Source organism: Micropterus salmoides, unplaced genomic scaffold (genome assembly GCF_014851395.1).
Source record: "Micropterus salmoides isolate LMB-PRFRI ecotype aquatic unplaced genomic scaffold, ASM1485139v1 Ms_hic_scaffold_4, whole genome shotgun sequence".
Classification (NCBI taxonomy): Eukaryota; Metazoa; Chordata; class Actinopteri; order Centrarchiformes; family Centrarchidae; genus Micropterus; species Micropterus salmoides.
This window is the reverse complement of record NW_024043372.1, coordinates 40,613,208-40,634,348: the sequence shown is the minus strand read 5'-3', so window position 1 is coordinate 40,634,348 and position 21,141 is coordinate 40,613,208. Positions and strand designations below refer to the sequence as shown.

The following is a 21,141-nucleotide window of genomic DNA, read 5'->3' as shown; positions in this document are numbered from 1 at the left end:
CTGTCAATTTTTTAAAAAATGTCAATATTATAAATTTTTTTAATTATAATTATGTTTTCAGGCCCATGCCAAGTGTCCAGATACTAGGGTTTTCACTTCCTCCACTTTTTATTAAAATTTTATATTATACTAATACAATCATTTATACTAGTTCCTCCTCCTGCAGTGGACAGATGTAGATTTAGCCAGAACCAGGATGCCATTTGCTAATATGGTAACCAGCAACGCTTTTAGAAGCAGCAGTTGGTAGCTCCTTCAATCTTTGCTACAGTTTTTTCCAGCTTTAATGTTGAAACACATATTACCTATGACATTTATTGGAAAAGGAAGACCCGGACCAGGCACCACAGCAAGTGTGGTAATTGCTCAGGAGAGAGGAAAGAGAGCCAGGATAGGAGCCATGTTGGCCCAGCTTTTCTTTTAAGGTTACTCCTAAAAGACAAAATGGGACAGGTTGGCCACACAATGGAAATCAGAGATTGTTAGGCCCATATCTTTACAGAGACCTACTCCATCCACATTCTAGATCGAGCACTCAGTGAGTGGGTGGTCCATGTTCCAGGCTGTAAGTGCAAAACTCAAGATGAGAGGAGTTGGAATCGGTTTGTGTAGAGCCCTGGTCAATCTAATAGCAAGTAAGAATAGGTGCAAAAGGGGTTAATCTGAACTATATTATTATATTGTTGTATGTAAATAAAATAAAGTTTAATATCTGAACTGGTTTGGGACGCTTTCTGTCTTTTTACAATAAATATTTTTACAAATGTATGGTTGGCTTATTAATTTATTGATTATATACTGGGTACTGGTCATGTTATAAATAACTGTCAAATGTATAAAATCTGTATGTAAATGTCGGCTGGTTTCCTGTCAGCAAATTGCTAAAATAAGGATGAAAAGCACTGTAAGAAGATCGGCAACAGCATTAATGGTACCAGGAAATAAGCTGAGATACGATGTGTAAAACGGATTAATACATTGTGCAAGTAGTCTATTACAACAGGAGCTCTAGACCATGGAGGGTGCATGAGCTCTGGGGCGAATCAGTCTGTTGTCAGGAAAGTAAATAAAAACTGATTGGCTTCAGCTGAAATAGGAGGTTTTATGACCAAAAGGCGCTATGTGAGGCCATGGAGACGGGTAAGGGCTCTTAATGCTACAAATGGCATCTTCATTTTATGTTATTAGAGTACACACACACCTCACAAAGCTATGGTGTATTAAATGTGAATGTGAGTGTTATGTTTTATTAAATTCAAGTACTTGGTAAAACTAGGGCTTAAAATCCAGACTGATTTTCCATTATATCCTTTTATACTTTTGCCAATATGGCCATGAAATTGGCATTCAATTTCATTCAAAGTGGTGTTAAAGTCTTAAATTTAACTTGGAGAACTCTGGAGGTACCCTGAAGTAAGAGGTAACCAACTGTTTAGTGATGCTATGTCCTATTTAACATTTGTTAAAAGGTTTTTATGTAATGCATTATGAAAAATCTTCATCTTAAAAATAGCAGGAATATAAAGTAGCATAAATTGGTTTTAGTACATCATAATAGTATGTCTACAGTTCTTTAGCATTCAATTTAATTATAATGTAAAAAGTACAGTCTAGATCTGGGGCCTAGATAAGGAAGGAGGTTCAACAAGCCCATCATTTAGTTCACTTTCATAAGTGGTCACACAGCGCTGGTTATCATCTCAGTGGAAATGCTGATACGCTGCTGCTGAAAGCTTAAGACTAAAATGGTCAAGTACGCCATAAGAAAACATCAAACCTACACATATTATGTGCCTTTTAACTCATTTGTCTAATATTATAGTTTGTTCTTGGTTTGTAAAACTCAGTGCATTATAGAAAGTCTCCTAGCAGTCATGGCCTGTTGCAACATAACTAAGTTCAGGGCTCACCAGAGCCAGCCCTAACTACAAGCTTTATCAAAGAGCAAAGTCTTAATCCCGCTCTGCCTAAATGTGGAGATGGCATCTGGCTCCCAAACCCAAACCTGTTTCCCCAAGAGAGGAGCTTGATAGCTGAGGGCTCTGGATCCCATTCTACTTTTGGAGACTCTAGGAACCACAAGTAACCCTGCATTCTGGAAGTGCACTGCCTGGAAAGCCGATGAGAACATGCAGCAGGAACAGGGGACAGTGATAAAAAAGTTTCAAACAACATGTGTGTTTTCTAATAGCCCTCACAGTATATACAGGAAGTCATAGATGAACTCAAAATTATTTACTGTGATGGATACTTAGTTCTACTTTCTCTGATTACAACTGTTTTTTCTCTTTGTTCCACAGATGGCTGATAAGTCAAAACCATACAGCAGGCGTGAACAGGCGAACATGGTGACGGTGGTGTGTGTCAGGAGGAGGGACGCGGTCAAGGTAACATTTTATGTCTTTTAGGAAAACATTGTCATATATGTGCTGTACATCAGTTGTTCATTTAGACACTGACAAGTCATCCATCATCAAACGTTTCTCTCTTACTCTATATTATACTTTTAGTGACTTTCAATGTATTAAGTTTTTTTTCCCACCAAATTTTCAAATCCTTTATTTGAGTCCTTTTTACAGGCTATCAGCTTCTTTGAAAAGGTTGGCAAAGTTGAATCCACTAAAGAAAAGAAAATAACCCTTCTCTTCTGGGACGAAAAAAAAAATTTGACTTTACACTTGCATGAGGAAGTACACCTTGATGGGTACCTGGCGGAATTCTATGCTGCCTGCATTGGGCAAACCTTCATATTAAAAAACGTCCGGCTGAGGGAAGGGGGCTTTATTGGCGTTCAAGACAACACAAAAAATTCATGTCAAGTTATTTATATTTAATGCAAGTGATTATTTTCTGTCTTGACAAAAAAAAATTTAATTCAAACATCCAAACAACACAATGAATGAATGAATGAATAAATCTTTATTGTCCACCGAGATGGAAATTTGTCTTTGGCTCACCATGACATACAATACAAATGATCACAAGATGAAATTTCCCAGTTCCTTCCTTACTACCTAAATACTGTTCATAAGTTAACTGTGCAGCATTTGAATGACCCAGAACTAGGGATAATTAATCATTATTCTCTCTATCAAAATGCTACAAATCTATAGTTACACATTGTGGCACTGTCAAGTATGTAAGTATTAACACAACATTATTAATCTTTTCTGCTCTTGTTCTGGACATGTATTATAACAGCTTTTCTCATGTATGTGATACTGATAATCAATGCTAGTGCATTGGAGCTTTCAGTTGGCTGCATTTGACAGATAGTCAGTGTTTCCAATTAATTAACGTGGCGGCCCGCCATAGTCTCATAATAACATTTCAGACCTCTAACGTTGTGTTTTGTGGGCGCCGCTGTAAGCTCGCTCACTCACACACTTCCGACTCGAGACAACCACTTCTCTTTTGAGGTAACTACGGTAACGTTAACGGTTTGTTTCTGTCACTCGTTTCTGAGAAGGCGATTATGCTAAATTTGGAGTGCACATGTATTTAAGCCTTTATGGTAAATCCACTATACGGACCAGAGCAAGCTGACAGGCAAGTTAGCGACTTTATTTTCTCTCTTTACAAAGACAAGTGTTGCAGTATGAGAGTCCTACCTGAAGAGAGGCTGTGAAGTCTTCATTTTACGCTATATGAGAACCACATACAACATTATTTATCATGTTGGGTCGGAATTAATTAATTTAGTGCGAGGATACACACTTCGCCCGGTTTTCAAAATAAGGTGTCTATACAGTATGGAAATAAGACGTACAGGTGTCAAATAAAAGTAAAAAAAATAAAGAAATAATTGTTTGGAAAATTACTTATTCTATCTTCTATTCTTTGATTTGGAAAAATATTAAATAAATTTGTTGACTTTTGTTGCTGTTTCATCACCATTTATAGCTATACAATGGGTACATGATAAAATAGTTTATTAGAGCACAACTTTGTTTAGAAGTGTACAAAGTTCTTCATAGATAGCCTCTTAATTTTGCACCAAATCAATGCATTGAACTTCAAAATGTACAATGTTCAAGACCCACCCACCATAGTCTCTTAAAATCCTGTGGGAAACACTGTATAGTTATGGGGAAATGAGTTGGTAAACGTGGAAATGGACATTTGTTGTCACCTTTGATAACAGATTTAATAAATTAAAGAAGAGGAACACTTGCTGAAGAGACGGAGCCCCCAGCTTCACCGGTGTTGTGCAGAGTTGTCCGCACCTCACGGGATGTTCAGATTATTTATCAACACTGATGAACCACACAAAGAATATTATATCCTTTTTAAACAGTAGTTGAAATAGACCCACGAAGAACCGAGTCGGTGGCACATAAAAACTGCACAAGACCGGTGAATGGCAGGCGAGCAGAGAGAAAATGGTCAACAATAAGCCCTCAGTTTAGCTGTAAATGTACAGTGTAAGTTACACTGGCTAATAAATAGAGGCTTCTCAGACAGACACGATTCAACACTCAGTCAACTATAGGCAAGACTTGACAATTCTGATTCAACTATGTAAATCCTTAGAGTACGGTCTAGACCTGCTCTTTTATGAAAAGCGCTGTGAGATAACTGTTGTTGTGATTTGGCGCTATATAAATAAAATTTAATTGAATTAGTTGGGGACAGCCCTAATGTATTATAAATATATTACATACATAAAGTATTAGCAGCAAAATATTGTAAAGTACTGTTTTGGCCCTTCTGACTGAAATGTTAAATAAACTACTTTTTTATTTATAATGAAGGATTAATGCTTAAGCAGCATGTTACTATTGTCGCTTCTGGAGGTGGAGCTAGTTTTAATTTCTCCATATACAGGGACACCACAAAAATCTCTGATTCAATTGTGGAGATAGGTGGCACTGGAGGACATGCAGGTTGGATAAAATGTAACCATAAGCCACCTAAGGATTAAAGACTGGAATCAATGGGAAGAAAGCAACCTCCACGTACCACACACAAATCCACGTAAATCAATTTTACAGGCATATAATCTCCTCACCTTTCAGCAAAAATCATGGCCATGATAGCATTATTCAGATTATTATTTAATAGTATAGCGTTTAAAAGAAGAACTTTAATGCATTTTCATGCAATTCTCGGCAGGCATACAAAATTCGGCATAACCCCCCACCCACCCCCCTCAGTTAGCTGTCAATCTTTGAGAAACACTGTATTATACACACACACATGACATGATGCGATCAGCTGATGGTTTTACTAGTAGAGAAAGTCTCATTCTGTTGGAGTTGTTGGAGCTACATTAACACTCAGTCCACTGAGTTGGTCAACTTAAATCACTGAATTAACGTTTGTTAGCGACAACTGATATGACTTGACGTTTCTCATTTAAAACAGCGACATGGTCGGCTAAAAGGGGGATGGCGTTATCTGAATGTATTGTAACGTTACACTGAGCCAGAGATGTTTAGAGCTTATAAGGACATTGACTGAACTTTGCTATCATGGCTGTCAAAACTCAAAAGGCACTCAGTGCGACGAAATAATTTTTCACACTGTCACACAAGAATTATGCTCACTCACACATGCACTTAATGTTTTAAGACTGGACAGAACGGACCCAAACGCAATGCTCAGAGGGAAGGAGGTTTATTGAGGGTTTACATAGGGGGATAGGGAAGAGGTGATGGAGGAGAGGTGGACGCCGGGGGACCGACCGACCGACCGACCGGGGCACTCACCATCAGCCGGGCTGTCCCCACAACACTTAAAATGCTTTTACTTTAGAGCCCTGTGGTTATTTCCTTTCTTACATCAAGGAAAAAATTGTACATTTATTAAAATCAATAAATATGTGGACCATTGTCAGTATTTGACAAAATACTAAGTTAGATGCCACTCCGAATTAAATTTAAGACCAATTTTACAATAACCAAAGCTGAAGAAAATAAAAATGAGAAAAAGACATGGACATCAATTATGCTAACATTACTTAGTCTGGAGGTATTGTAATAAACTCATTCTCTCTGAGTGGGCGTTAATTCCTCACCTGGGTCACCTGGCTGACGTACTGCGGTAAGCGTGTCGACTCATTTCCGTTTCCGGTGCTTGTGTGTTGGTACCGTGTTGTGCTGCTCTCGCTAAGTAACAGTTACATTTGTTAGATTACAGCAGCCAACTGTCCGCTAAACACTTATTCTTTACAGTAATTTTGCCTAAGCACTCACAGTTCTTTCCATCTTTTAGTGACTGCTGTTCAATCTCATAGTTGTTCTAAAGTTTTGGTAGCTGACGCTACAGTACTCTAGCTTAGCCGTTAGCGACTTTAGCTTAGCAGCTAGCGATGGCTTCTCCTTCTCCCTCTCTCTCTCCTACTTTCTCCTGCTCGGTGTGTCAGATGTTCAGTTACTTCTCTGCCTCCTTTAGCAATAATATTACGTGTAATAAGTGTAGTTTATTTATAGACATGGAGGCGAGGCTCAGTGATTTAGAAGTCCGGCTCCGCACCTTGGTAGATCAGTCTTTAGCTACTGCAGCCAGCCAGTCCCCGGTAGTCGGTGCGGAACGGCCTGAGTTAGCCTCTGGTAGCCGTCCCCCGGGATTTCCTGAGCAGCCAGGAAGGAGGGGGGGCTAGGTGACTGTCCGAAGGAGGAATAGTCGTAAGCATTCAAAGTCCACAAGGCATCATCAACCTGTTCACGTTTCTAACAGATTTTTCCCACTCAGCGACACACCCGCTGAGAAACCAACTCTGATCATTGGCAGCTCCATTTTGAGAAACGTGAAGTTAGCGAAGCCAGCGGCCATAGTTAAGTGCATCCCTGGGGCCAGAGCGGGCGACATTGAGTCTTATTTGAAACTGCTGGCTAAGGATAAACGTAAATACAGTAAGATTGTTATTCACGTCGGCGGTAATGACTCCCGGTTACGCCAATCGGAGGTCACTAAGATTAATGTTGAGTCGGTGTGTACATATGCAAAAACAATGTCGGACACCGTAGTTTTCTCTGGACCCTTGCCAAATCTGACCAGTGATGACATGTATAGCCGCATGTCGTCATTCCGCCGCTGGTTGTCGAGGTGGTGTCCAGCAAACGATGTGGGCTTTGTAGATCATTGGCAGACTTTCTGGGGAAGACCTGGTCTGATCCAGAGAGACGGCATCCATCCCACTTGGGAAGGAGCAGCTCTCATTTCTAGAAATCTGGCCAAGTTTATTAGTGGACCAAATCCATGACAACCCAGATTTGAGACCAGGAGGCAGAGTCGCAGTCTAACACACTTCTCTGCCCTTCTTTTTCAGCAGTTACCCACCCAAAATCCTACGCAGAGTCGCAGTCTAACACACTTCTCTGCTCCTCCATTTCAGGAGTTACTTAGTGAAAATCATATAGTGACGGTGTCTGCCCCCCGACCATCGAAATTATTTAAAAAGGTAAACAGAAGAGGAGCTGTGCATAAAAACCTCACAAAAAAAAATACCTCTGTGTGTATATTGTGTAGGCTGCCCCTCTCTCCCCCCCCCCCTCCCTCCCTCTCTCACCCCAACCGGTCGAGGCAGATGGCCACCCACCCTGAGCCATGGTTCTGCTCGAGGTTTCTGCCTCTTAAAAGGAAGTTTTTCCTTGCCTCTGTCGCCTAGTACTTGCTCTTGGTGGGAACTGTTGGGCTTCTGTAAATAACATCACAGAGTACGGTCTAGACCTGCTCTTTTATGAAAAGCGCTGAGATAACTGTTGTTGTGATTTGGCGCTATATAAATAAAATTGAATTGCACTAGTAAATGAACTAATATCAGATTATGATATTGATTTATTTTGTCTTACTGAAACCTGGCTGGGTGATGGAGAATATGTTAGCCTAAATGAATCCACCCCTCCCAGTCATATTAATACTCACATGAGCTAGTGTGCGGAAGGGGGGTGTGGAGGATGCTGCAGCACCTACTGACAGGGTGAAAAACATTGTGCAAATTACATGTGCAGACTACATAATGACTACTACTGTTACTATATGACAACAAAATACAGCAGGTTAGTGCTGAATTCAGATGATGCTCTGGTTAATATTACAGCCTACTAATTTGACATCAGAGGCTGTTTGCACTGTTTTGTCAGGAGTTAGCTCAGGATTGACCAGGAGGACGGCTGCTTTCCTCCAAACAGTTTCACTGTATTAACCTGGACTGTGTGTGAGACTTTTTGAGAAGAACACAGAACATTAATTAACTCTCTGACCAAGCTGTCGGCATGTCGGAAGATTTAAATATTAAGTTATGCCGCTATGCCCCGTGCGTAAATGCGCACAGCGTCTGTCTTAATGGGGAGACGTTTCACCTTATTTTACCACCCCAAAAGTCACAAAATGTATCGCCCAAAGTTCTTCCCGCAAACAGTGCTGCTGTTTTTTATTCGAATGACTTTATTTATACATAGGACTACATAGGCTATAATTTCTGAGGTCCAGACCTCGGTGACCTCATAACAATCTCTCTGGTGGAGAGTAGTCCTATCAGTTTTACACCCCCATGTAGTCTTGTCTTTAGCAAAAGTGATCATTACACATATTTCGATTTAGATTAGATTTAGATTATTTATTACAGAATACTTTCCCCATTCCTCTCAAGGAAGGAAACAGGAATGAACCCAGAAGCACGACTCAGAGACAAAAATGACTTATAAGGCAAGTTCAGTTTACAGAAGTGGTCAGGCAGGCAGGGTCACAATACCAGGTAAGCAGTCCAAGAGAAGGCAAAAAAAATCCAAATTCGATAGGCAGAAGACAGGTTCGGGGAATAGACAAACAGGGTCTAGACACTGTCAGGACAGAATAATCAAACTAAGCTACAGGTGAAACTCAAAAAATTAGCATATCGTGCAAAAGTTAATTTTTTCAGTAATTCAACTTAAAAGGTGAAACTAATATATTATAAAGCCTTTATTTGATATAATTTCGATGATTATGGCTTACAGCTTATGAAAACCCCAAATTCAAAATCTCAGAAAATTAGAATATTGTGAAAAGGTTCAGTATTGTAGGCTCAAAGTGTCACACTCTAATCAGCTAATTAATCCAAAACACCTGCAAAGGGTTCCTGAGCCTTTAATTGGTCTCTCAGTCTGGTTCAGTGGAATTCACAATCATGGGGAAGACTGCTGACCTGACAGTTGTGCAGAAAACCATCACTGACACCCTCCACAAGGAGGGAAAGCCTCAAAAGGTAATTGCAAAAGAAGTTGGATGTTCTCAAAGTGCTGTATCGAGGCACATTAATAGAAAGTTAAGTGGAAGGGAAAAGTGTGGAAGAAAAAGGTGCACAAGCAGCAGGGATGACCGTAGCCTGGAGAGGATTGTCAGGAAAAGGTCATTCAAATGTGTGGGGGAGCTTCACAAGGAGTGGACTGAGGCTGGAGTTACTGCATCAAGAGCCAGCACACACAGACGGGTCCTGGACATGGGCTTCAAATGTCGTATTCCTCTCGTCAAGCCGCTCCTGAACAACAAACAACGTCAGAAACATCTTACCTGGGCTAAGGAAAAAAAGAACTGGTCTTTTCTGATGAGAGCAAATTTTGCATCTCATTTGGAAACCAAGGTCTCCAGAGTCTGGAGGAAGAATGAAGAGGCACACAATCCAAGATGCTTGAAGTCCAGTGTGAAGTTTCCACAGTCTGTGTTGGTTTGGGGAGCCATGTCATCTGCTGGTGTTGGTCCACTGTGCTTTATTAAGTCCAGAGTCAGCGCAGCCGTCTACCAGGACATTTTAGAGCACGTATTTTTAAGTCAAATTTCCCATGCCTTTAACTGTATGTGCATTCATCTATTCGGTTTGCATTAACCCAGCCGTTGTGACCACACTATTGTTGCTCTTGACTCTTGAGTGTTACAGCTAGGAGTAAAACATTGTAATTTACATCAGCTTCGTCCTTCAGGTCTTCACTGTGATCCCCCCACAGGACTACATGGAGAGCTAAACATGTCGAAGAAGCTGGACATCATGCAGCCTTCCAAAACTTCTCTGTGTGAAATGGCACTGGACAGAAGGTGGTGTCTGCTCTACAGAAGTGGTCAAGGTATTTTTATTATTGTGTAACTCTGTGTATGCTTTGAGTGAGGCTCAGTAGACTGAGTTGACTGCAAGTCTCTAACTAATGGGTGTATTCAGTTTTATTTATATAGCGCCAAATCACAAGTTATTTCACAGCGCTTTTCATAAAAGAGCAGGTCTAGACCGTACTCTATGATGTTATTTACAGAAGCCCAACAGTTCCCACCAAGAGCAAGTAGTAGGCGACAGAGGCAAGGAAAAACTTCCTTTTTAAGAGGCAGAAACCTCGAGCAGAACCATGGCTCAGGGTGGGCGGCCATCTGCCTCGACCGGTTGGGGTGAAGGAGGGAGAGAGAGTGCAAGAAAGGAACAAAGAGAGAGAGGGGGGAGGGAGGCAGCCTACACAATATACACACAGAGGTACAGACCGTAAAGGTGATGTTGCTATAGACTAAATGAATAATGGTACAGATATTTATAGTAGTGTTAATGGTAACCATCGTAATGTTAATGATTATAATAACAATAGGACTAATAACAATAGTTGTTGCAGCAGAGGGTGTCGAGCAGGAACACGGGGGCAGAAACAGAGCCACTCTGTTTTCACTCAGACATGTTCAGGCTCTGTTACTTCAACGTTCCCGTCTCAGAGAAAGATCAACACCGGCGCCGTACCTTTCATTCAGCGCAGCGAGCCGCATATCGGCACAGTACTCCCGTAAAAAGGCAGAGTGACTTACTCGACATCATCTGAACATGTTTGGTCTGATGGGCTTCAGCACATAAACCTTTATTGTTGTGTCGTATCCTTACGTGGAGCCTGTGTTTTGCTCAAGCAGCAAACTTCCGGTCTCCCGCCTGAGGCCAATACAGAAGCATCTGAAACTGCAATTCATTGAGTGGCCACTTGAGGCTGGCTGCAGAAGGGAGTCAATCTCCATTGACCCCCATGTTAAAAAGCCCAACTTTACATCAGAGATAGCCAGATACGAGCAGCCCCAAGCTGCTAAGTTAGTGTAAGTAAGCAAGTTAGTGTGTTCTAACCGCAGCTTTTAATGAGTCAAAGACAAGTCACCAAGAAGGGAGAAGCCAAAATGTAACGTTATTAGATTAACCTTAGTGTTAGACATTAGGGAGATAATGCTTTGAAGAAAAGGCGTCTGTGTGAAGTTGTAAGTAAAGGCTCAGCTCTCAGTTACCTGACGTTATGTTAACGGTAACTTTTACTAACAGGCGATGTGAGATTTAGCTACGTGCTGTAACGGAATAACTGTTCAGTTAGATACTAGTCAGATGCTATTATAAGTGGCTGCACCTGATCACGATGGACACCAAGGGTTTAAAGGTAGACAGCTGAGGGGGGAGCAGCTGCGGAGTTCTGCCTGAAACTGTCACACCGAGGAGCACCGATGCCACTATTTGAGCTAGCTGTCTCTCCCGAGGAGAGCCGAGCACATCCAAGTGTAACGTTACTGTTTAAAAAGGATAACGTTATACTATTCTTTGTGGGGTTCATCAGTGGGGATGATTGATTCTAAGTACATATTAAAGGCAGTTTAGAGTCATCAATAAGTTATTACACTTAGTAGATGTAGCATTCCTTGAGATTCAGCAAACAATCTCAATCAATCAATCTAATACGGAGCATTTACAATCTGAGGTGATAACTGTTTGATCAGCGACGTTTCTGATAAGGAGCTTAAGAGGTGGATGCATTATTCGGCAGAACAGCTGTTGTAGGCTACCTGCAGAGATTTACATCCACCTTTTTTGTCAGCATATAATGCGCGTTATGCCTGCAGCATACGTGTAGGAGTCATGATACATGAGGGGGACATGTCCCCCCCCCCTCCACATTTCAAAATCTGTGTTTTGTCCCCCTCACTTTTTTTGGGCGATTTTGGAGTTGGCGCATAGCCAGGTTTGAGTGACTAATCAATCAATCACAGCCTCCGCATCAGACATGATTAAATGGTTGAAACGTGGACAAAAATCATGTAGCCTATAGAAAACACAATGCAAATGCAGTGCTGAAAAGTTAAGTTAAGAGTTCGCTCGAGGCAGGTGTGGCAAAGTGCCTCAATATTGTGTTTATTTTGTGCTGTTCTTTTTGTACCTGAAGACGGCAGTGGGGACGCCTGCTGCAGGGTGGGTAGTGACGAGTTACAAGTAACGTAATTTTGCAAAAAAAAAAAAAAAAAAAAGTAATTGGCACCTTTTCACAGTTTTTTAAACTGTAGCCTACTTTTACTCTTTACTCCAGTATTTTCTGTCGGCCAGTAATTTACTTTTAATTTCACTACATTTTCCTTTCATAACTTCATCAGTCTGTAATCTGCAATAGGCTTCGTTAACCGAATGAGCTGTCAGCCAGGCTGTGTGCGCGCAGTTACGCAGAAGAGTGCCAGGTCTCCTTTGTGGTACAGAGAGACAGTGCTTATCACAGATTAATGAGCTGGACAGATGCAAACATTTAGGAAATGTGGCAAATACCTTTTCAGTTTAAGGCTTTATTGTTCTACTGAAACAACTGAAATCCAGTGAGTGCACACCATGGCACTGGTGGCCGTGTTGGAAAGCAGCCTGCGTCGCTCTTTAACAAGCCGGCCAGCACATACTTTCACTTTCCATTAATGGCGCAAAAGCGTGTTTAGTCTCTGCAGAGAAAACGTAAACTTCACACTGTAACATCCAAGTCTTATGATCACTAGAATGATTCTGATAAATTAACAGTATCCTGTTACTCTTACAACTCACTATTTTAACCACACCCTCGACCTTGTTCTGGTATACGGTATTGAAATTGAACATTTAATAGTGTTCCCACAGAATCCCTCTTTATCTGACCACTGTTTGAAAACTTGAGTTTGTATTGCTGAACTACTCGCCATTGGGCAAAAATTTCTATACTAGATGTCTGTCTGATAGTGCTGTAGCAAAATTTAAGGATGCGATTCCATCAGCTCTAAATTCATTATCAAGTCACAAAGTAACAGAGGACTCCTATGCTAATTTCAGTCCCTCGCAAATCGATCATCTTGTTGATAGTGCTGCAGGCTCGCTGCGAATGACACTCGACTCTGTAGCCCCTCTAAAAAAGAAAAGACTAAAACAAAGACGGTTAGCTCCATGGTATAATACTGACACTCGCAAATATCACGGAAACTTGAGAGGAATTGGCGTTCCACCAAAGTGGAAAATTCTCGTTTAATTTGGCAAGATAGTCTTAAAACTTATAGGAAGGCCCTCCGTAATGCCAGAGCAGTGTACTACTCGTCATTAATAGAGGAAAATAGGAACACCCCAGGTTTCTTTTCAGCACTGTAGCCAGGCTGACAGAGAGTCACAGCTCTATTGAGCCAAGTATTCCCATAGCTCTCAGTAGTTACGATTTCATGAGCTTCTTTAATGATAAAATTCTAGCTATTAGAAACAAAATTCACCAAGACCTGCCCTCAACTGGCACCAACTTATCTCTTAACTCAGGAACCTTAGAAACAGCTGTAGAACCAGATACATGTTTAGACTGTTTTGCTTCCCTCAATCCTTACCAACTAACTTAAATAATTTCTTCATCTAAACTAGTGTTTCTCAACAGGGGGCGTTCCAAGGACGATGGGGGGCGCTGGAAGCAATATTTTTGAAGGGGGGACGCTGAGCTGCTTTTGGGGGGCGTTTGTTGGTTGGAAATTCTAAGGCGAGTTTACACTTAAGATTCACAACAATTACTACTACAATTAAACTACTTACAAAAAACTGTGGTCTGCCACATTAAAGCCTGCCAGTTTAGTCTACTGTGACTGGACGAAACTGTGTATTTTCTTCTCCATCAGCTACTTGTAGTGCAGCTTCGTGCTGCCTTCATGGGAACGGGAAGTCAGAGAATCATCTGTAAAATTTTACCCACATGTTGTTTACTGTGTAAACTCTGGAAAATTGACGCTCGCTTTCTTGGTGGAAAAGTGTTTGTTTCTCTGAGGAATACACCATGAACGTCTTGTTATCGCAGTGGTTACACATTTACAAGAGGGATATTCTGCTGTTGGACTCAAACTGAAAGCCACTCGCTGCGACACCAGCGAGTGACGTGCACCCACCTCGCGCTGTGAGTTGCAGACAGTTTGTGCCAAAGCGGACATATACAGTAGTTTCAGTAGGCTATAAAAATGTAACGTTAAAAACTGAATCCCTGTCTTGCTCTGTTGGGGATTGTAAACCTAGCCTAGCTAATAAGGAGAGCTTAGTTAATGTTAGAATATAGCTGGATTTTCGAGGTTGGCACGCTGTAACTGCGCCACAGTTAGTCATTCTGTGGGAAACACAGATGAGCTAATAAAGTCCAGTCAATAACTGAATTAAAACGGATTAATTTATTACTGAGATGAAAAGGGGCCACAAACACATTTAAAAAGGTTACTTCCCCACAAAAGAGGTGGTAAGACTTAATCATGTGTGTTGACTCAGCAGGGATGATATTAAATAAGTTGATCTACAGGAGAAAAATATTTAAAAGCTAAGCTAGAAGATTATATTCTATTATAATTATATATTTTGAATTGTCACCTGCCACCTGAAATTTTAGACATTTCCACAAAAAATTGGTGCAGAAAAGGCAGAAATTGGAGGAGAAATTTTCACCAGAATGCAGGAAATTAAGTGTTTAATGCTCAAAATCTTCTTTTGTTACCTTTTCTGTGTTTTTAATAACAATAGTAACAATAAAAAACAAAAACAACAACATTCAGGGCAAATAGCAAACATCTTTTTTCATGGGGGGGCGGTAGGGGACCTGGATAATGCATAGGGGAGCGCTGGCCCAAAAAAGGTTGAGAACCACTGATCTAAACCATCAATCTGCCTCTTAGACCCCATCCCGACTAGGTTGCTTAAAGTTTTACCCTTAGTCAGCACTTCTATACTAGACACAATCAATCTATCAACAGGCTATGTACCACAGTACTTTAAAGTAGCTGTAATTAAACCTCTTCTGAAAAAGCCCAAACTTGATCCAGATGGGGTTTTTTTTATCAGATCGATTTCAGTTTGTACATGTTAACGATGAGTCCTCCATGCATGCCAAAGTTAGTCATGGAGTTCCTCAAGGATCTGTCCTCGGACCAATCCTCTTCACTTTTATATGCTTCCTTTAGGCAATATTATCAGGAAATATTCCATAAACTTTCATTGTTATGCAGATGATACTCAGTTGTATCTATCGATCAAGCCAGATGAAACTAATCAGTTAGCTAAACTTCAAATGTGCCTTCAGGATATTAAAACCTGGGTGACCTGTAATTTTCTCATGTTACACTCAGATAAAACTGAAGTTATTGTTCTGGGCCCCAAGCACCTCCGTGAAGCATTATCTAAAGATATAGTTTCCCTTGATGGCATCCCCCTGGCCTCCAGCAACACTGTGAGGAATCTTGGAGTTATCTTTGATCAGGACATGTCGTTTAAGTCTCACATTAAGCAAATTTCAAGGACCGCCTTTTTTCACCTACGTAATATTGCGAAAATCAGGAACATCCTTTCTAAAAATGATGCAGAAAAACTAGTCCATGCATTTGTTACTTCTAGGCTGGATTACTGCAATTCCCTATTATCTGGCTGCTCGAAAAAAGTCCGTTAAGATTCTTCAGCTGATCCAGAATGCTGCAGCACGTGTTCTGACAGGGACCAGGAAAAGAGATCACATTTCTCCTGTTTTAGCTTCTCTGCATTGGCTTCCAGTAATATCAGAATAGAATTTAAAATCATTCTTCTTACCTACAAAGCTCTTAATGGTCAGGCACCATCTTATCTTAAAGAGCTCATAGTACCTTACTACCCCACCAGAGCACTGCGCTCCCAGAATGCAGGGTTACTTGTGGTTCCTAGAGTCTCCAAAAGTAGACTAGGAGCCAGAGCGTTCAGCTATCAAGCTCCTCTCCTGTGGAACCAGGTTCCGGTTTGGGTTCAGGAGGCAGAGACATCTCTACATTTAACAGTAGACTTTCCTCTTTGATAAAGCTTATAGTTAGGGCTGGCTCAGGTGAATCATCCCTTAGTTATGCTGCTATAGGCCTTGACTGCCGGGGGACTTCCCACTTTCTCTCCCTCTGTATGCAACCTCATCCCATTAATGCATGTTACTAACTCAACTTCTCCCCTTTCTCCCCTTAGTCTTGTGCTTTCTCGTCCCTCTCTTATCCCTCCTATCACTTCCTGCAGGTGTTTCTGGCTCTGTGGTTGCAAGTCACCCGCTGCCCCCGTGTTCCTGCTCGACACCCTCTGCTACAACTATTGTTACTAGTCCTATTGTTGTTGTTATAATCATTAACATTACGATTATTATCATTAACACTAATATAAAAATCTGTACCATTTTTCATTTAGTCTATAGCAACATCACCTTTACTGTCTGTACCTCTGTGTGTATATTGTGTAGTCCCCCCCCCCCCCTTCCTTCACCCCCAACTGGTCGAGGCAGATGGCCGCCCACCCTGAGCCATGGTTCTGCTCGAGGTTTCTGCCTCTTAAAGGAAGTTTTTCCTTGCCTCTGTCGCCTAGTGCTTGCTCTTGGTGGGAATTGTTGGGCTTCTATAAATAACATCACAGAGTATGGTCTAGACCTGCTCTTTTATAAAAGTGCTGTGAGATAACTGTTGTTGTGATTTGGCGCTATATAAATAAAATTTTATTGAATTGAAAATTGAATTAATTTCTACGCATTAGATAAGAGGTTAATTGTCCTTAACGATCAGAACTGTTAAAATTCCATCCATCGTCAACCGCTTATCCTGCTTACAGGGTCGCGGGGGGCGAGCCAATCCCAACTTAGGGAAAGGCGGGGTACACCCTGGACAGGTCGCCAGTCCATCGCAGAGCTACACATAGACAAACAATCACTCACACTTAGAGACACCAATTCACCTAGCCTTTGGACAGTGGGAGGAAGCCGGAGCACCTGGAGAGAACCCACGGGGACACGGGGAGAACATGCAAACTCCATACAGAAAGGCCGGGGCAATAATATTTCCAAGACAATATTGATGGTTAAACCTTCTTAATGAGAAAATATAAGACAATTGTTCAAGAATGACATAAGGTTAAACAATAAACACAATAAATAGATGAGCACAAGGAGATGAAGTTAAGAGCACTTCCAATGAACTTAAACCTATGATTCTTTAGCTTTCAACATAGTTTCTAAACAGGGTAAATAAGATACTCAAAATTGAAGGGGAGAGGGCCACTACCTAAATTAAAAAAGTAACTATTGAACTAGAACAAAGTAAATAAGACAGGTTTATAGTGAAAGGGACATTCTTTGTTCATAAAACGAATTTGAGCTTGTGTCCTCTTCTTCAGCCAGGCACTTTAGATGTCTGTTGATCTTCTTATCAGTTTGCACTTCAGCTCGACCCAGGTAGTGGGCAGCATTTGTGGGGTGTATGTTGAAGTCTCAATTTTATGGCTTCTGACCACTCTCGTGTGGTAGAAGCATGGCAAGAAAAGGGGGTGTCTGCCTTTGATGTGTGCAGGACTACAGGATAATGGCCCGTGGTCCTCCTGGAAAGTGTCAACAAGTGACACCCTTACAGCAAGAGTGGCCAGGAATGGTCCCAGAAAAACATTTTAAGTTTGGTATGTATGCTTGGGTTTATGCAGGGGTTCTTATCTAAACATCAATAGCTGTGTTGTCCTTCCTTTATATGGGAGAAAGGCCAACTCTTTGGGTCAGCAAGGTCTGTGATAAAACAAGGCTCACCTTGGCTTGATATGAAACAGAATGTGTCACCTGATTATATAATTAATTATTAAATAATAGTAATAATTATAATATTTAACTTTTGATGCCATTTAAACCCTAATTCCCAACACAAGAAATCCCATTAACATTACGCTCTTTGATCCATTGTTAGGATAAACATCTTGATTAGTGCAGATGTAATTATTCATATTGTAAAGATGAACAGAAAGAGAAATAACTCTTAACTTCAAAAGTCCACTGACTCTGGCTGTGCTGCGTTTCTGCTGTGCTATGGTTTTGTTCCATCCTCTGCCCGGCGTCAACATCCACTGGATGCGTCTCAGATGCGTTAAAGCAGCAGAGTGTGTAGCCTGCCCCACGTTATTGACTTGTTAGTAATTTGTCATTCTGTGCTCCAACTACCTTCTTCACAGCTCTCTCTCTCTCAAAAATAGACTAGTTACCCATTCCCTGCGGAATGGAGAGCTGCGTCACGGACGCACTTTGGACACACTACGGCCGCGTCTGGTGGACTTTGTCGGTAATCCTGTGCTGTTTCTGCTTGGTTATTCCTCCCTTTATTTAAAAGCTTATGACAGTCACTACCTGTCTTAGCTGTTGTAGGAACTGTCTCAGTGGTGGAAGTAGGACACATGGATTTACCTTTTGCTGCGGCCATCAGTTAAGTGTAAAGGGAAGTTGTGCAAATGTGAAATGTAGAAAAAATTTTAAAACAAAGACAAACTAATTACAAAACTGTTCAAATGTATGTCAAACGAGCAAAAGGAAAATGACGAAGAGTAGGCCCCTGATTATACGGCTCTAGCACATGCTGCTTTTCCAGGCCCACGCTGGACTCTGGAGAGGAGCCTCTACCCTGGCTTTATACAGGAAGCCCCTTCGAAGAGACAAACCACAGTTAACAGATATCAATCAATCACATGCAATATTTACATAGCAAAACATTTCTATCCACAGAAATATAACATATATAATAACTAAATATTATTATGACAGAAATGTATACTTATTTAGGGCCTCTAAAAGTTGGTATTGGTGAGTAATTGATGTTAACAGGAAGTGCTAATGCCCCCAAGTTCATCTACCCTGATGTTAGGAATTTGGGCTGCTATATTCCAGTCGAATACCAAACTGTCGCTAACAAACCCACCCATAATCGAATCTTCTTTACGCCTTCCCGTGCCCCTGGTGGGCCCGCGCATCTGGCAACATAACTATAATGTGCTTCGTGCCCTGCCCCCTGAGGGAAGATGACAGAATCTGTAACTGTTTGTGGTGAGGCCTTTTAAAAAGTTCACTGCTGCAGCAGGGCTCTACTACCCGACTTAAGAGTTACTTCAAATGCCAACACTGAAGACGCAGATGCTGTTGCATTCAGACTTTGATCATACTTTAATCAAACACACTGAAACACAGTCAAAGTCACAAGGTGATAGTATGTCAATATCAATCAATGGATCAAAATAGCAGAATTTACCAAAACATTTGACGAATTGTAAGAAATCTTTTAGATATTTTTGAAAACAGCAAAAACAGTGCGAAGTGTTCACACTAGCCCAGTGTTGAATCATTTCATGAGGAACGTCTTTCTTCAGCAGGCGGTGTTTCGGGTGTTACATGTGGTAGCACTTCATGGTGAACACTAGTCTTTCCTCCTGGTCAGAGGCCAGTTCCTCCAGGCTGCTGTTAATGACGGCTGAGAACACAGAGGGAAAAGAAAGAAACTTGAAACATGAAAATGTAACATCAAAGCAAACTACAGAGCAAATCATGGTCACAATAAACAGGGGATGTCCTGATGGCTTACGACACTATGTAACCACAGCAACCTGGTTCCATTATAGGCAGGGACCCCCATTTCCTGTGTGTCTCTATACTAATAACAACAGTATACAGTACATGCACAAAGGAAGAAGGAAAGGTGAACGCTAAAATAGGCAATTTGTTGTGTGAACATGATGACATCACTTCTTGATTGAATATAATATTTATTTATTCAGTCCTGTGTTTCACATGACTGTGTTCTATGCTTTCTTTATTTGCCTGTTCACTGTAGCTCAGTTGAACATCCTGAAGTTTCTTAAAAAGTAGTCTGAATCTTACATACGGCCTATCAGGCCATGTGTTGAAATATCTAAATAAACATCTTAACATGATGAGTCGTGGTGGTGCAATGGATAAGACACATACCTTTGGTATGTGAGACCTGGGTTCAATCCCCCACTGTAGACACTTAACCCCTGGTTGCTCCAGAGGGAAAAATGTAATGCAGAACTACAGTAAAAGGTCAAGTATTTTAAGTTAGCCTTTGTTATAATTCAAATCAGCATTAGACGCGGACAACTTTTTCTACTAATGTGTGAATGAAATGAAACTTTGGTATGTTACAATGATCAGTTTCAGTCCACCAGTGATCTGAACTCACACTTCCTCACTTGTTCCTCCATACTTATCCAGGGGTTGGCAAAACCACTAAAGAGGAAGTTATTATCAGAGTAGCTGTGGCTCAGGGGGTAAAGCGGGTTGCCGGTTAATCGGAGGGTTGTCGGTTCAATCCCGGGCTCCTCCAGGCTTCATATCAAAGTATCCTTACTGATACAAAACCCTGAATTGCCTCTGGTGGCTGTTCCGCTTGCGTGTGAATGTTAGTTTTTGTTTGAGCACTCAGTGAATGAATGTGTGTGAATGGTGAATGGAGATGTAGTGTAAAAGCGCTTTGAGTAGTCGAAAAGACTAGCATCCACCTCTCTACTTTAACATTTAAGATTAGCTGTGTTTGATCCACCTTCATCCACATATGTGACATTATTACATTACTGTATAACTTGAGAAAGGTAAGTTGTTTTCTGCTCCAGCCTGTCTAAATTAAAAACATTTTTACGGTACAGAGGGGATTAAATGGTCTTTATTATTCTTATTATTCTATATAAGAATATCTTATTATTCTAAATCATGCAATGAAGTAGAAGAAATGCATAATGAGTCCTTGGACAAAATCAATTATATCTATTGAAATTAGTATAATATTTTGGAAGCACTACAATTTAGAAAAACACTAATGAATTAATAGCTGCCAGATGTCATTGTTTATTGTCAACTGTTCAGTTCTCTTTACCAGCACTGTAACCTGTAGGTACCCAGAATTTTGAGTTTAATACTTGCATATTGCAAACCAAAAGGACAGAACATAATCAAACAGTTTTATTTGTTGTATTATTTCAATGTACAACTGTACTTCAATCTCAAAATCGTTACTTCAATTAAGATGCTTTAATGCAATTTAAAATCTTTATGTAATCAGAGTTATCCTGAACTCAAATGTGATAGCCTAGTTATTGTCAGGAATTATTTAATGTTTTCCCAGCAA

At 40.8% G+C, this 21,141-nt stretch overlaps 1 protein-coding gene across 1 annotated transcript in view; it reads right to left on the bottom strand.

The window, feature by feature from the left end:
• Window positions 1-21,141, bottom strand: part of LOC119886498 (membrane-associated guanylate kinase, WW and PDZ domain-containing protein 1-like) — a 35,061-nt gene that overhangs the window by 9,134 nt on the left and 4,786 nt on the right. The window contains exon 3 of the mRNA XM_038697274.1: window positions 19,392-19,470. Coding sequence (XP_038553202.1) covers window positions 19,392-19,470 — 79 coding nt within the window. The remainder of the gene's footprint in view (window positions 1-19,391; window positions 19,471-21,141) is intronic.